Source organism: Amblyomma americanum, chromosome 10, assembly GCF_052857255.1.
Source record: "Amblyomma americanum isolate KBUSLIRL-KWMA chromosome 10, ASM5285725v1, whole genome shotgun sequence".
Classification (NCBI taxonomy): domain Eukaryota; kingdom Metazoa; phylum Arthropoda; class Arachnida; order Ixodida; family Ixodidae; genus Amblyomma; species Amblyomma americanum.
Genome location: NC_135506.1, coordinates 31,391,969 through 31,407,660, shown reverse-complemented (window position 1 = coordinate 31,407,660; position 15,692 = coordinate 31,391,969). Strand labels below are relative to the sequence as shown.

At 47.7% G+C, this 15,692-nt stretch overlaps 1 protein-coding gene across 1 annotated transcript; it reads right to left on the bottom strand.

The window, feature by feature from the left end:
- Positions 1 to 4,932: 4,932 nt before the first annotated feature.
- LOC144108134 (uncharacterized) lies at positions 4,933 to 5,772 on the bottom strand. Its single transcript, XM_077641412.1, has one exon. It carries the CDS (start codon positions 5,596 to 5,598, stop codon positions 4,933 to 4,935), a length of 666 nt encoding a protein of 221 aa, XP_077497538.1. The 5' UTR covers positions 5,599 to 5,772.
- Positions 5,773 to 15,692: the final 9,920 nt, after the last annotated feature.

Sequence of the window (15,692 nt, the reverse complement as noted above, 5' to 3'; positions counted from 1 at the left end):
CATATGAGCGTTAAATGCCCTCTGTACAGGCTGCCTACTACTATACGCTATTATGTGCAAAGAAACACAAGACAATAACTACTGTATTCAAGCTGGTATATAATTTTCTAGCATTCAAAATATTATGAGCTCTTGCAAAGACATCGGGAGCAGGGACCTAGATTTAGAAATGCAGAAAAAGGAGAAGCCCCGGTAAATAAACAAAGACTACATTTGCCTGAAACAGAAACAGAAATGTGTAGAGAAGATGTCATCAAGCACGGTAATAAGCGTCCCGCAAAGCCAACCGCAGTACCATAGCTGTGCTTCTTGCAGGCTTGACGAATCATGTCTTACTTGTTACTGTTTTGTTTGTCACTCCTTCAGACGCTGATACGATCGTCACAAAGAGCAGCCCACTTTCTTCATCGCCCCCTCAAGTCTGCGCGAGCTTTGCCCGAGTGGTCTTAGGGGCAGGTGGAAAGGAGGGCATAGCTCCTAACTGGCGATTGCGATAGTCATAATGCCGTTGGCGTTGACGCAGACGCGGGATGTGATAACTGTAACACTTCGATGTTCTAACCAGTCATCTCTGGTTTCGTTTCGATAATCCACGAAAAACATGGTCCTCTGTTCCCGGCACTTGAAGTTACGAGTGGAACTGCAGACACTGCTCGTGCAGTTGTACTTCACAGCTGGTAAAGTGGCCGGTATTCTGTTAGGATCGGAGTCGACGACTGTTTCGTGCGGGCACTTGAAGCCATCAGGCATAGAGCCGGCGGCCTCTGGCTGCAGCAAACATTCGTTGGGGACGGAAGACTGTCCAGCAGGCGCTCTTCGATCACAGACCATTGTATCGTTTACGTAGAGGAGAAAGTGCATGAACAGGAGTCGTGTCTGCGGCATATTGAGTTGATTATTAACAATGGGCATCGTCTTTGTTTCCCTGTAATAATCTTCTGCTGGTTCAAGTTCCCGGGTCTTGCTGGAGATTACCAGAGGACAAAGGAGCAACGAATTTGATGCTTTGTCCCGAGAAAAAGACAGTTGATTGCTGACTCTCTTCGGATGGCCTTCCAGTTCACAAACCCTTCTTGGAAGTTCGAGTGATCGAACAGCAACGGCAAAGATAACTAGACTGAAGCCGACGTCGCGATAGATATTAGCAGATGTGATATGGGACGGCAATGCAAGTCTTCTTAACACCAAAGGAACTTCTTTAGCATGTTATTCACGGCAGTATTTCAGTGTTTTCTTCAAACTCACACTTTGGAGCGGACACCAAAGGGAACCAGGGTCTTGAAGTTGCAAGTCTGGAAGCGAAGTGACAAATGGCATAGGATGCAAAAAGACTGGTTCTAATAACCGTCTCTGTGCAGCCTTGATCGCAATAAAATCAGTTGAGAGAGAAGGATGTTCCGAGTTGAGCGTGAAGTCAATGTCGAGGGTTGCCCTCCTCGCAGCGAGAGAAGAAAGCTATCTTCGCGCAAATGCAACTCTATCATTGCACTTCTGTGGAGTGTTCTGCTTTTTCCTGTTCCTGCTCTTCGTGATAAAAAAAGACCGAATTTGTTTCGAGTGAATAGCAAGATCTTGCCTCGGATGGAGTTGATTGTGCTATGCAATGTACAGTGGGCGTCATATAAAAAACATATAAGAAATTGTGCGGCTACACAAACAGCAGATAATACACGAGCACTTCACTCCGTTAGGCTCGACGCCTTGTCGTCAACCGGCTCCGTGGCACGACGGGTACTTCAAGCACGTCTGTACTTACGTCTCTTTGCAAGTTGCACTGGACGCGAAGAAATATAGAGGTAATGTCCATCGGTCCCTGTAACACGCAAGCCTGTGGAAACGAGAAAAGTCGCTTTATTCCGAAGTGCAGTGTTACTCGAATGCTGAGCTGTGATTTGCGCAGCGGTCGACAGGCACGCTCGTGCAAATGACTAAAAAAAAAGCAAAATGGGTTAGGAAAAAATTACCGGGGCGATTAATTATCATTATGAGATGATAGTGCTTCAGCATTATGTTTTCTCCCTTTTTTTAGTTGCTTCTTTTAAACTTTTTATCTTTTCTTGATATTTTTTTGTATATTTTGCCATGTATTTCTTGCTCATTATGTGTTCTTCGCTCAACCTTTCAGAGAAAACTGCTGAGCACAATTGCTGTGCACTTTGCAGAGTCATTTGTAGCCATTTCTGATTTTTCTGGGTTCTTCTTGCAGCAGCCAGCTTCAGGCTTATACGTCCACCCCCTACAAGTGGAGAGCATAATACTTCTCTCCTCACTTTGCCATCTGCCAACCGCGACAGGTAGTGGCAGGTGACAAATGTACAGTCGGCCACAGACCTGTCTGGAGCGCTCGAACTCAGTGCCGTCTGCGCTCCGCAGCGCACACAGCGACATCTAGCGCCAGCGCCTGGTTCGAGATTGTGCATCCTTCAGTATCGTCTGAGTACCAAATATGCGCTATCTCGAACCAGCCGCTGCCGCCAGACGTGGCTCTGCGCGCTGCGGAGCACGAACGGCACGGAGTTCAAGCGCTTTAGAGAGGTCTGTGGACGACTGTACACAACGCTCTGCCAGACGACGCCTGAAACTTTCTTTACAGTGGAGCTTCTAATGGTAACGCATTAAAAATACTGTTAAGTCTAGCATTCTCACAAGGAACGCCGCTGCGGTTCCATAATCTGACGATTTAGTCACGGACTAGTTTAGGTGCCACTTACCAAGTGAGTCAGTTATGCACCTTCTTTCCTTAAATCCAGCGGAAGACCTAGATTGCGGATAAAATTGAAAAGGGAACTAGACTGCCTTTTTTGTTTCGTGCAAGAAGGCCCTGATTTGAACTGATTGAACAACATGAAAATAAATAATTGTCAAATCAAACTGCAACTAACCGGCATAAATTGGACAGGATTCAACGACTGGCTTCAAGATTCATATTTAATAAGTACCTGCGCGTGTACTCTCCTACTTAACTATGCACGCGTGCAAACGTTCCCCTCTTAGAACCAGGGACAAAGTTTGACCGATTAACATTTTATTTGATTATTCATAACCACGTTAAAATGAACTTACCTGAATTCTGTGTAATTTCACCAGATCAACGCTCCAGACACAGGCACAGTTTATACATACAGCTACCAGTTACAGGGAATGATACTTTCAAATACAGCTTTTTTCCAAGGGCGATTAAAGAATGTAACGAACTACCAGATCCCGTTCCCATACTTCATCTTTTAGTGCTTTTACTGCTGGTTTAGAGGCTCTCATCTTCCCTGATATGAATGCGTGCTAGTGTGTAAATTCTGTTTCTGATGCGCATAATACGAGCGTATTTTTGCCTTTGTTCACTGCATGCCATTTTTTATAGATACTGCCACTGGTTTGCATTGTCGTTGTGCTTTGCATTGTTGACTTGGAGCGAGGCTTATCTTTTCTTTGTTGTATTTTTTTCCACTCCTGTAAAGGCCCTTACTTGTGTTGACAGTACGAATAAACAAACAATTATTATTAGTGTCAGTGAATTTGTAGCGGCGCTTGCGCTGGTGATGCTGAAACCCCCCGCAGAAAGGAGGAAGACAATTTACAAGGCAAGTCTATGCACAAATTCAGTCCGGCAATACAGATCGCTAACAGAGGAGGAGTCGCAATGCTAGCGTGCCCCGCTCTGCATCAATTTGCATCAATTTTTGCATCTGAAGACTTCCATGAACCAAAAACATTCACAATGCTCTACACTGTTTTACTGATCTTTGCGCCTTCAGCGTAAGTGAGCACCCCGATACACGAGGAATGCCTCAGAAGCTTGCTTCGAAACTATCATATTCAATCAGGCGTTAAAACTACACGATGATTAGATTAATTAAATGTGTAAAAATATCGAGCTGACGAGTGTCATGAAGTTTATTTAAAGTTTGCTAATGATTTTGTCTCGAAACCGCCCCCACGCGCCCTTAACACTTCATACGCAAGAGGCAACCACATTTCTCTGGAAGTATTGCACCCACGCGTTACCGTTTGCACAATGTTCGGGGTTGTTGGAGGAGGCGCCTCAATCTCTAAAATCGGTCACTTTTAAATTCATACGCCCAAGAGCGACAAGAACTCAAACTTCAGCGACTGTCGCTTGCAGTCGCTGCTATCGTGGCCGCCGAGTCGCTGTGATCTTTGTGCCGAACCTCGAGCGGTATTTATCCTTGGATGCTGAAGCTTGCACTGTAGAACTTATTCTACAATATGATTTCATTATTCACTGCATAAGAGCAGCTCGGCTGAAGACCGTCTTGGTGCGTTCTTTTTTTTTTTTTTGGTCAAGATGAGCTCAAAGCCAAAGTTTTTGCAAGCATTTCATTCGAGAGAGATAAGCCAAGCACCGGGTTAAGGGAAAGGTTGTAATGAAAGGAAACTGCCCTGTACATTCTGCTTACTAGACTCATTATGAAAAACCTACGGCAACGCTTTGGCAATATATCAAGCGATAATAAGGATGCCGCAATGTGAACGCCTTGGAAGTGAAACGGAGCTTGAAGACTTAGAGCATGTAGGTACTGCAGCTTCAAAAAAAATGATGCAGCCATACAGATGATTACCGGACACGACCCAGCTGTTTTTAATTTTTGAGTTCCTGCGCTCGGGCGTTCATGCATTGAATAGAAGCACAGCCAACAGTGCATGCACCACGCATTAAACATGGTCTTACGCAATACGTGCCGAACTTGTATTACGGTGAGAGGTAAGTAGAGATCCTTGCATTCAGTGCACTTTGAAAATTTGTTGTAACTCTCACCTTTCCTGTGCTTTGTCCCCTGATATACAGACTAAACTGCCTGCTTCTGAAGCACTACGTACTATGGCACTTAACCGGGCACCATCAGCCTCACACTACGTCTTATGTGGGAGCTTGCAAACATTGCTTCTCACTCGCAGTTTCTTCTTGCCGGGCGCCTAGCCAGAATTGTTACTTCTCGAGCATCCGGGATTCTCTGAGATGTTTTCCTTGTTCTCATTATGCTTTCTCAGGTTGGGCTTCCTTCTCGCTTTGTCCTTCTTCTTGGCGACCGCCAAAGCGAACTGTATGTTCTCACCATCGATGGTCCAGCACCTGGGGTCCTTCACTGACTTGATCAAGTCAATCGCGGAGGGGAACTTCACTTGGACGATGCCATCCAGTAACACATCGACTACACATCCTGTAGGAAAGAAGGTGGCCAGTTTGTCCTTGACGCAAAACTCCTCTGGGACACCATGCAGGTTAAGGGTGTCCTCTAAAACTTTCGGAGAGTGTTTCGGACAGTTCCAGCGTGCACCGCAGTGCACAACGTGGAATGGGTATCCCCTCAAGGTAGCCTCCTTGAGGGCCTTCGCTGTTTCAACCGCTTTCTGCTCACTCTCGAACTCCGCAATGGAGCCCAGTAGCCTGCATTCGTGGCCAAACCTGTGGCAGATCCGTACGGCGTCTTTGCAGCATAGCTTCACCTCTTCGATCGTGACGTGATGTTGGAAGCCGGTGAGCTTAAGGCTGCGCATGTCCCTGGCTTTGTAGTCGAGCACCAGCGACTCCGGGATGAAGTCCTGTAGTCGGATTCTCTTTGGGGGTGCGGAGCTTCGCATCTTATAGGCGGCACACTCGCGGACTGTTGTACCTTCAGACGGACTGCTCGTCCTCAGCGGAGGCGTGCAGAGTCCTGGTTTGGACGACTGTCTGGTAGGCCCAACCTCATCACAGGAATCCTTGTCAATCTCTCCTTGCGCCCGGTGACCTTGCTGTTCACGTCCCCCCGGTTGTTTTCATCGTGCAGGCTCTTTTTGTTGTTGTGACCCTGTCCAATGTTATGCTCGCTGAAGCTCCTACCAACACAAGGAACTGTGGTGCGATTTTCTTTGTCTTCTTCGTCTAGGCAAGGCCAACGTAGTCTTCATTCAGTTGCACTAACGAGGAGTTTCCTATTGTGACATCTTTCTGTTCAGACTGGATATTCATCACTTGGGCATATGGTTTGAAGAACTTCAGTGCTTCCTTTCAGTGATGGACAGACAGGTAAACTGTCTGAGGACCTCTGGCAAATACTCAACATTCCAAATTTTAGCATGTAAAAATAAACAAGGCCAAAACCCAGCCCCATGTATTGCACTGTTCTTTTTTTAAATGTGTCCGTTAATAAACATAGGCGTTGTTACAGTTTTCAAAACGCGGACACAAGTTGCCACAGAGGACGTACAGACCTTCTACACGAGCATGAATTTTTTATAGCGTGAGGACTTTTCTTGGCAATTCTTCCAAAGCTGTCGATCCGGAACACGCCGTTTCCTTCTGCGCAACGGTCGCAGATGATAGTTTCCTCTTAAAACACAGTGCACATGTAACAGTCGTAATTTAGGGATATTTCTGACATAAGTGCGTATTGTTAACGTAAAACAATCGACGCAAACACACATTTTTTTATTACAACAAATTTTGAGAGTACATTTGGTTACACGACGCTTACATAGATGGCGCTAGCTACAACGTTGGCGAAGCGGTACCCAGACGGCAGCGGTACACTCCATACCAATCCGGGAAAAGAAATCAACGCAGTGAACCTAAGAGCGACCTCGCTCACATCATGTTTGGGGAAACCCTCTGAGGAAAGAATCCACAAACGGCTACACAAGCACATGAAAAGGCCATGAAACCATGTTTGGTTTCAGAACAAACCTATCAATCATGACATCTTCCTACAGCCAAAAAAGGAACCACTAAATTTGCCTAGAGGCAACCAAACCAAAGCTATACTTTAGCGTTAGATCTTAAAGGGGCATCTTGCAGTGTTAGGCACAAGGCTGTACTAAACAGGCCACAGAGCACGAACTGAGGGGAAAGGGCGTACAGGACGTAATAAAGACATCTTGGCCGAACACAAAGTCAACCTCAAGGTGAGCAAGACAAAAGCAGAACCCATAAACACGAGTGACAGGAAAACTCTTGCAAGGTGCAGTAATATCCACAATGCTATTTGACATCGCCATGCTGGCGCTGCAACACACTCCATGTCACAAAGGGCATCAAGTATGTCCTCAACGCCGGTGACATAACAAAATGTACCAGCAGCGGACGCGAAGGAGAAATACAATACCGACTGCCGGAAGCTGCAAACACAGTACAGGCGTATGCACAATACGGGCTAACATGTGTCTCGAACAAATCAAAACTCGCAATATTCAGGAAACAGACAGAAGGCAACATTATCGAGGTGGGGTTTAATGGAACCAGAATTCGGCAAGTTCCACTGGCGAAAACGTTGGGATGACTATCGTAAACAACGATAGCCAAGAGGTAATAGGGCGCCTAGCGGACACGACAGAACACGCATCAAGTATGATAGGCAGAATCAACAACAGGAGAATAGGAAGACGCCCAGAAGCTAATGCAGGCATTCACTATCAGCAGAATTGCGTACGTAGTGCCGTACTTTGCACTGAAGAAAGCAGACAAGGGAAAAATGAACAACCCACCGCGAGTACCGGCGTCGAACCCGGCCGCGGCGACCGCGTTTCGATGGAGGCAAAGCGCAAAAATCGCCCGTGTGCTGTGCGATGTCAGTTTAAGTTAAATACCCCCTGGTAGTAGAAATTAATCCGGAGACCTCCACTACGGCACCACTTTCTTCCTTTCTTCTTTCACTGCCTGCAGAAGTGTTCAGAGCGCAGTTAGGTGGCACGTAATTAAATGCTTGATGAAGAAACCATTCGAAAAAGGACGAAGTACCCCAAAGGAAAAGAGCACCACAATACTGGCGCAATCCCTTGCCATGGGCATTCGCCATTATCCTACTGAGGGACTTTCTTCTAGAGTCCAGTGTGCACCTATGTAATAAATAATACTTTATGCCAGCAGGTACACTGTCGCAATAAAGACAAACAACAACAACAATACTGCACTGACAGCTGTGTTTTATTGAACACTTATTTTATATGGCTGCATGTAGACTAAGCCGTTGTTCTGGTCACTGCACCTTCGGCAACTGGTCTCCTTTGCCTTGTCTCCGGATATGTAGACAAAACTGCCTGCTGCAGAAGCACCACCTACTATGGCGCTTAAACTGGCACCATGAGCCTCACAGTATCTCTTAAATGGGATCTTGTAAACGTGGCTCCTGACTTGCGAGTTTCTTCTTGCCGGGAGCCTAGCCAGAATTGTTAGATTTTGAGCATCCGGGATTCTCTGAGATGTTTTCTTTGTTCTCATTATGCTTTCTCATGTTGGGCTTCCTCCTCACTTTGTCCTTCTTCTTGGCGACCGCCAAAGCGAACTGTATGTTCTCACCACCGATGGTCCAGCATCTGGGGTCCTTCACTGCCTTGATCAAGTCAATCGCGGAGGGGAACTTCACTTGGACGACGCCATCCAGTAACACATCGACTACACATCCTGTAGGAAAGAAGGTGGTCAGTTCTTTCTTGACGCAAAACTCCTCTGGGACACCATGCAGGTTCAGGGTGTCCTCTAAAACTTTCGGAGAGTGTTTCGGACAGTTCCAGCGTTCACCGCAGTGCAGAACGTGGAATGGGTATCCCCTCAACGTAGCCTCCTTGAGGGCCTTCGCTGTTTCAACCGCTTTCTGCTCACTCTCGAACTCCGCAATGGAGCCCAGTAGCCTGCATTCGTGGCCAAACCTGTGGCAGATCCGTACGGCGTCTTGGCAGCATAGCTTCACCTCTTCGATCGTGACGTGATGTTGGAAGCCGGTGAGCTTAAGGCTGCGCATGTCCCTGGCTTTGTAGTCGAGCACCAGCGACTCAGGGATGTAGTCCTGTAGCCGGATCTTCTTTGGGGGCGCGGAGCTAGGCCCCTTATAGGCGGCACACTCGCGGACTGTTGTACCTTCACCCGGACAGCTCGCGGTCAGCGAACACGTGCAGGGTCCTGGTTTGGACGACTGTCTGGTAGGCCCAACCTCATCATAGGAATCCCTGTCGATCTCTCCTTGTGCTCGGCGACCTTGCTGTTCACGTGCCTGGCTGTTTTCACCGTCCAGGCTCTCTTTGTTGTTGTGACCCTGTCCCATGTTCTGCTCGCTGAAGCTCATACCAACACAGGGAACTGTGGTGCGATTTCTTCTTCTTCTCCTTAGTAAGCATGACACATCGGCAATTTTCTTTGTCTTCTTCGTCTAGGCAAGGCCAACGTTGTATTCATTCAGTTGCACTAACCAAGAACTTCCTATTGCGACATCTTTCTGTTCAGGCTGGATATTCATCACTTGGGCGTATGGTCTGAATAACCTCGGTGGTGCCTTTGACTGAATGACGACCAGGTATTACTGGCCGAAGACCTCTGGCACATACTTAAGCCTTTTTAGCAAGTGAAAATAAACGAGGCCTGGTCCCACCAACGTGAATTGTACTGTTCCTTTTTGCAAGCTAGGTACCGGTAGAGGATCTACAGGCCTTTAACACGCGCAGCAATTTTTTGCTCCGAGAGAACTTTTCTTGACAATGCTGCCAAGCTTGGAAATCCGCAACGCGCCCTTTTCTTCTACGCAACGGTTGCAGCTGATAGTTTCCTCTTAAAACAGAGTGCACAGGTAACATTCGTCATTTTGGCATATTTCTTTAATAACTGCATATTCTTAACCTTAAACAGTTGCAGCAAAAACACATTTTTTGATTACGACTACTTCCGAGAGTACATATGGTTAGAGGAGGCTTACATAGATGGCGCCAGCTGCTATGTCGACACAGTGGAGCAATCGCGCAGCGAGCAACGTGCCAGACGGCCGATCTGCCGTTCAAGTATTGGCGTAGTGGCACAACTACAGGCGCTCTGCCCCTGTATCTGACGGCAGAGGTATACACAGACGGCAGGGTTACACTTTATACCAAGCCGGGGAAAGAAATCAACACAGCGAACCTAAGAGCGATCTCGCTCACATCATGCTTGTGGAAACTCTTTGAGGAAATAATCCACAAAAGGCTACACAAGCACATGGGAAAACCTATCACTCATGACATCCTCCTACAGCCAAAAGAGCAAAACACTAGATATGCCGAGAGCCAACCAAACCAAAGCTATACTAGCGTTAGATCTTAATGGCGCATTATACAATGTCAGGCACAAGAGTATAATAGGCAGGAAAAAGAGCACGAACTGGAAAGGACGAACAGAAGGTATTAAAGACTTCTTGGCCTAACACAAAGTCAATCTCAGCGTGAGCAAGACAAAAGCAGAACCCATAAACACGGGTGACAGGAAAACTCTTACAAGGTGCAGTACAATCCACAATGATATTTCACATAGCCATGCTGGCGCTGCAACAGAAACTCCACACCGCAAAGGGCATCAAGTATGTCCTCAACGCCGATGACATTACACTATGGACCAAAAGCGGCCACAAAGGAGAAATACAACAGCAACTGCAGGAAGCTGCAAACGCGGTGCAGGCGTATGCAGAATGCGGGCTGACATGTGTCTGGAACAAATCAAAACTCGCAATATTCAGGAAACAGGCAGAAGGCAACATTATCGAGGTGGGGTTTAATGGAACCAGAATTCGGCAAGTTCCACTGGCGAAAACGTTGGGATGACTATCGTAAACAACGATAGCCAAGAGGTAATAGGGCGCCTAGCGGACACGACAGAACACGTATCAAGAATGATAGGCAGAATCAACGACAGGAGAATAGGAAGACACCCAGAAGCTAATTCAGGCATTCACTATCAGCTGAATTGCGTACATCGCGCCGTACATTACACTGAAGAAAGCAGACAAGGGGAAAATGAACGACCCGCCGCGAGTCCCGCGAGGTCGATCCCGGCCACGGCGGCCGCGTTTCAAAGGAGGCGAAATGCAAAAGGCGCCCGTGTGCTCTACCCGCCGTTGTGCCACAGTGGTTAAGGCGTTAGTCTACTGAGCCCGAGTACCCGGGTTCGAATCCGGCCGCGGCCACCGCGTTTCGATGGAGGCGAAACGTAAAAGTCGCCCCTGTGCTGTGCGATGTCAGTGCACATTGAACATCCCTCAGTGGTCGAAGTTATTCCGGAGACCTCCACTACGGCACCTCATTCTTCCTTTCTTCTTTCACTGCCTGCAGAAGTGTTCAGAGCGAAGTTACTTGGCACGTACTTACATGCTTGATGAAGAAACCATTGGAAAAAGGACGATTTACCCCAAGGGAAAAGAGCACCACAATACTGACGCAATCTCCTGCCGTGGGCATGCGCCATTATCCTCCTGAGGGACTTTCAACTAGAGTCCAGTGTGTACCTATATTTAAATTATGCACGCAGGTACACTGTCGCCATAAAAACAAGCAACAACAATACTACACTGATAGCTGTGCTTTATTGAAGACTTCTTTTATATGGCTGCATGTAGACTTAGCGGGTGTTCTGGTCACTACACCTTCGGCAGCCGGTATCCTCGACTGCCTCCACAAACTCATCGGCGGGCGAAAACTTTCCTCGGACGCAGCCATCACGTAAAATGGCCACAGCGTGTCCGGAATGAGAAAAGGTGGCGAGCTCCGGCTTGTGTTCCTGTCGCACGGCGTAGTTGAAGAGCGGAGTCTCGGGGACATCGAGTATGTCGTTCATTATATGACTTCAGAGCAGCCTGTCAAGTAAGTCTCTCCAGGGCGCGGCGCAGTTCAAGGCGTAAACGGACTTCGCCTCCTCATCTTGTCCTTCTTCAGACTCTTCGCGGTTTTCACCGTGTTCTGCTCACTTCCATACCGTGCTGTGGAGAACAGATACCGGCCGCCCCCTCCTCTACTTGTACTGTGTACGGATGGCGTCTTCGAGGAGGTCCTTCATGTCTCCGACCGCGATCTTGTTGGAGGAGGCTAGTAGATACCAAAGTTAGGCCTTTCGCAGTAAGATCCGTCAAAGTTAACATTCTCGCCGGTCATGTCACCGTTAGCGATGTCCGAGCCATTAATGAAGTCATAGTAAGGTCCATCAATGTCAACGTTTTCGGCGGTCTCCTGGCCCAGAAGGATGTCCGGGCCATCAGCATAGCCGAAGAAAGACCGGACACTGTTGCCCAAACTGCCCGTCGACATACCACGTGAACTAACCTTCGGGTGCCCGAACTTCTGCTGGTGCACCAAACCTCCGGTTCTCAAAGTCTTCTCAGCAGGCCTGCGGTTGTCAACGGATTCCCTGTCGCCGCCTGGACCATTGACCTTCGGTTCACGACCACGACGAGCTCCGGCTTCCATCTTTCCTTCGATCGATTGCCTCTGTTTCCTGGCGTTGCTGCTGACCTTCGGTTCCCGACCACGACGAATTCCGACCTCCATCTTTTCTTCGTTCAGTTGTTGTTATTGCCTCTGTTTCCCACCAATGCCGGGATCCGAGCTTTCGTCTCCTTTCTCCTCCGTTACCCCGAAGACGCCGGTGCGGGATCGGCGGCGACAGCGTGGCAGTGAACGCGCTTCGAGGACACGACGGCTGGTCATGCGCAGATCACGTGACGACAGGTTGCTCATCTAATGCGCAGAACGCGTTGTATCGTGTATCGCGCGCGTCTGCATTTCGTGAGAAGGCGAGCGCGTTAGGTTATACCCACCGGAAGCCCGTTGGCCGCGTCGCCTCTGTGAGTACACGTATAGCAGCCATCGGTCGCCTCTGGCTCTGTCGCTCCCACGCTGAGTCTGCGCTGTACAAATCCCCCGGATAAGCAGGGTGTCTCGTCATTCACTTTTCGACCAGAAATATTTTATCACACCATTTTTTTTTCCGCTTATAGATTCGGCGTTGCCGTGTGCTTCAATTCCCACATGTTCCGCTGTTTCCTCTTGAAGAGTATGCGACGAACAGACTTGGTTTGGACTTCCACGCACCGTAAAATAATTCAGGCTCGTGTGCCGGAAGACGTCCAGCGACGACACAAGTTCTAGATCACGCTTTGCAAATGTCCACGCGTGAACTGGTTGCTGTACACCGACCCACGGAGGATGCCATCCCATAATTGGAAGTGGCTCAGCTTGCGGTGGCTCAGTGGTTAAGGCGCTCGTCTACTGAGCCGGAGTACCCGGGTTCCAACCCGACCGCGGCGGCCGCGTTTCGATGGAGGCGAAACGCTAAGGCGCCCGTGTGCTGCGCGATGTCAGTGCACGTTAAAGATCCCCAGGTGGTCGAAATTATTCCGGAGCCCTGCCCACTACGGCACCTCTTTCTTCTTTCACTCCCTCTTTTATCCCTTCCTTTACGGGGCAGTTCAGGTGTCCGCTGATATGTGAGACAGATACTGCGCCATTTCCTTTCCTCAAAAACCAATTTTCAAAAACCAATTTTCTCAGCTTAGTTATAACCTTTCTATATACGAACTAAGCTTTCTACACTGAAAGTTCGAACGACCGTTTTTCGGCTGCACAAACAAACAGAAAGCTCGGATGTTGACGGCCCTGTTACAGCAAGCACGAATGAGGTCCGTGAAAAGAAACCGTCAGCTGGAGCGCGTCCGAAACCTGTCTCGCAGTCTTGCATAAAGCTTACCGGACACGTGACGGTGCTTCAAAAAAGCTCGATAAATCTAGCAGGATTTAAATTAAGCACTCTTTGAGCTTCATAAAAGCAATTTTTTTCCCTTGCATATGCCAACGCCTCATACATATGGGACAGTGTTGGAAGCGCCGCTAAACCGCAAGTGAACACCGTGTACCATGTAAAACAAAAATAAAATTAAAGTCACAGAATATGATTCGCTGCGTTTCTAGAAGGAAAATTTGCATAGTATAGCGCACACTTCTGTTGCTTCGTCCAAGCAAAGAAGCATCAATCGAAAGAACAACCGCAATGGACGCAGGCAGATCCAACTGTCGAGGCCTGCTGGCGACATTCTCAATTTAACTTCTGCTGCTTTTGCCCTTATTTTTTCCTGCTGCTTTACTGCTTCGTAAACATATCATTTTCTGTCGTGTATTTTCAGTCTTTAGGGGCCCAATGAAGTCGTGGGCCCAAAGTCAAACTGGAGCTGGTGAAAATTAACTTAGAGGAATGCCGTGTGACAGGGGTATAATCCCTTGTCACAAGGTATTATACTCCTGTCACACAACATTCCTCTAAGGCTTTTCCAGCAAAGGCACCTCTTTTCACCAAAGGAGCGAAAGCTTAAAGGAGCAGCGACGCTGCTACACGGTGCAGCCCAAAGGTGAAACAGTCGTTCAGGCTTAGCACCCGCTGCTGTGCTTGAGGCGGCTGAAGTGAGTGTTTTAGAATTAAAGTGGGGAATTACGTTCATTCGTTGAGCTCAGACAATTTTTTCGTTCTAATTGCTTCCTTGAAAGAACTGCAACAGCTACTCTCATCAGCAGCAGCAGGTTTTTTTTTTATTGCCTTGGCCACCAGGGGCACTCGGTGCTGCTGCAACACTTTCACTGTCTTGAAATCTGGGCATAAAATATAAACACCCGTACAGAAAACAAAGCCAGACACACCTTTCGTCTTAAAAAAAAAATGTTGTCAAACATTGTTAGCTGTATCTATTTTTTTTATTGCCTTTACCTTTTTGACGTTGGGTGGCACTGCGATCGCAGGCTCTCGAAGGCCGCGCCTTTGGGCTCCAAATGTCTCTGACGGGCGCCTTCGCCTCCAAAGCCCTTTGCAGCAAAGGCGCAACATTTGTGCCGTGTAGCTGCACACCTTACGCCTTTGGATATAAGGACCTGATTCTCGAAGGCCTTCGCGGTGCCCGTGTGACAGGGGTATTAGACACCAGCTTACACTTTACAATCACATCCAACTCCAATCAGCTTTACAATCAGATCCAACTGACAGTCGTTTATTTTCTCACGGTGTTTTCAACGGTATTACGCAGAAATGGCGTTATTTTACTGGTGCGGACAAAAGTGAATGAAGCACACTACTGCCTTCAAACTTTCTTCAAGAGTTGTCTAATTGAAATCACCCGTAAAGTGTGTGTGCATGTGGGTAGCGCACTTCGGCGCTCGTTCTCAAGGACAAACAATGCTTCTTCATTTTCAGTATGGAAGCAGTCATTACACGTGAAACGGAACAGTGCGCCGTGTCTGCTTATGTCCGTACCTGTACACGGAACCCTTTGCCTCTATTTCCACTACAGAAGTACTTGCTGTTGGTCTAGTTGGTTCATCATAAAGTTGAATGGCGCAAGGGAACGAACACAGGAAGACACAGAGACTCTCTGTGTCTTCCTGTGTTCATTCCCTTGCGCCATTCAACTTTATGACTATTCCCACTATTTTGCCGTCCACTCATTACATCGACGTCCGCGCTATTTCGACGTTTTTTAAAACTTTTTTGGCTCTAATTAATTAGCTAATCGCCCTATCGACACCAAATTTTGTCGCACAGCACATCACCCTCCCATCATCTTCTATCGATTACAGTCATTAGTTTCATTCTAACTGTTCTGAGAACGACACAACGGCTGCCGACAAATTTTGCGGACCTGGCCTCGCCGACATAACCAAGTAATGATTTCGCATTAAAAATGCTTACCGTTCCTTGCTCTGTTGATTCCTGAGTACGCGTGTTCCATCCCAGAAAACATATATTGATCGAACCGGGAACATACTGAATAAGGCGCCAAGGTTTGTCCGTGGACGCTTTGAAATGAGAGATATTTGGAGTGGGAAGCACCCCCCCTTTCCGAATAAAACTGCATCTGACATTGTTAGTTCAAGGATTTCACAACTTGAAATTAATCAATTCATTTGCTTAAGACAACCGTTATTACATATCG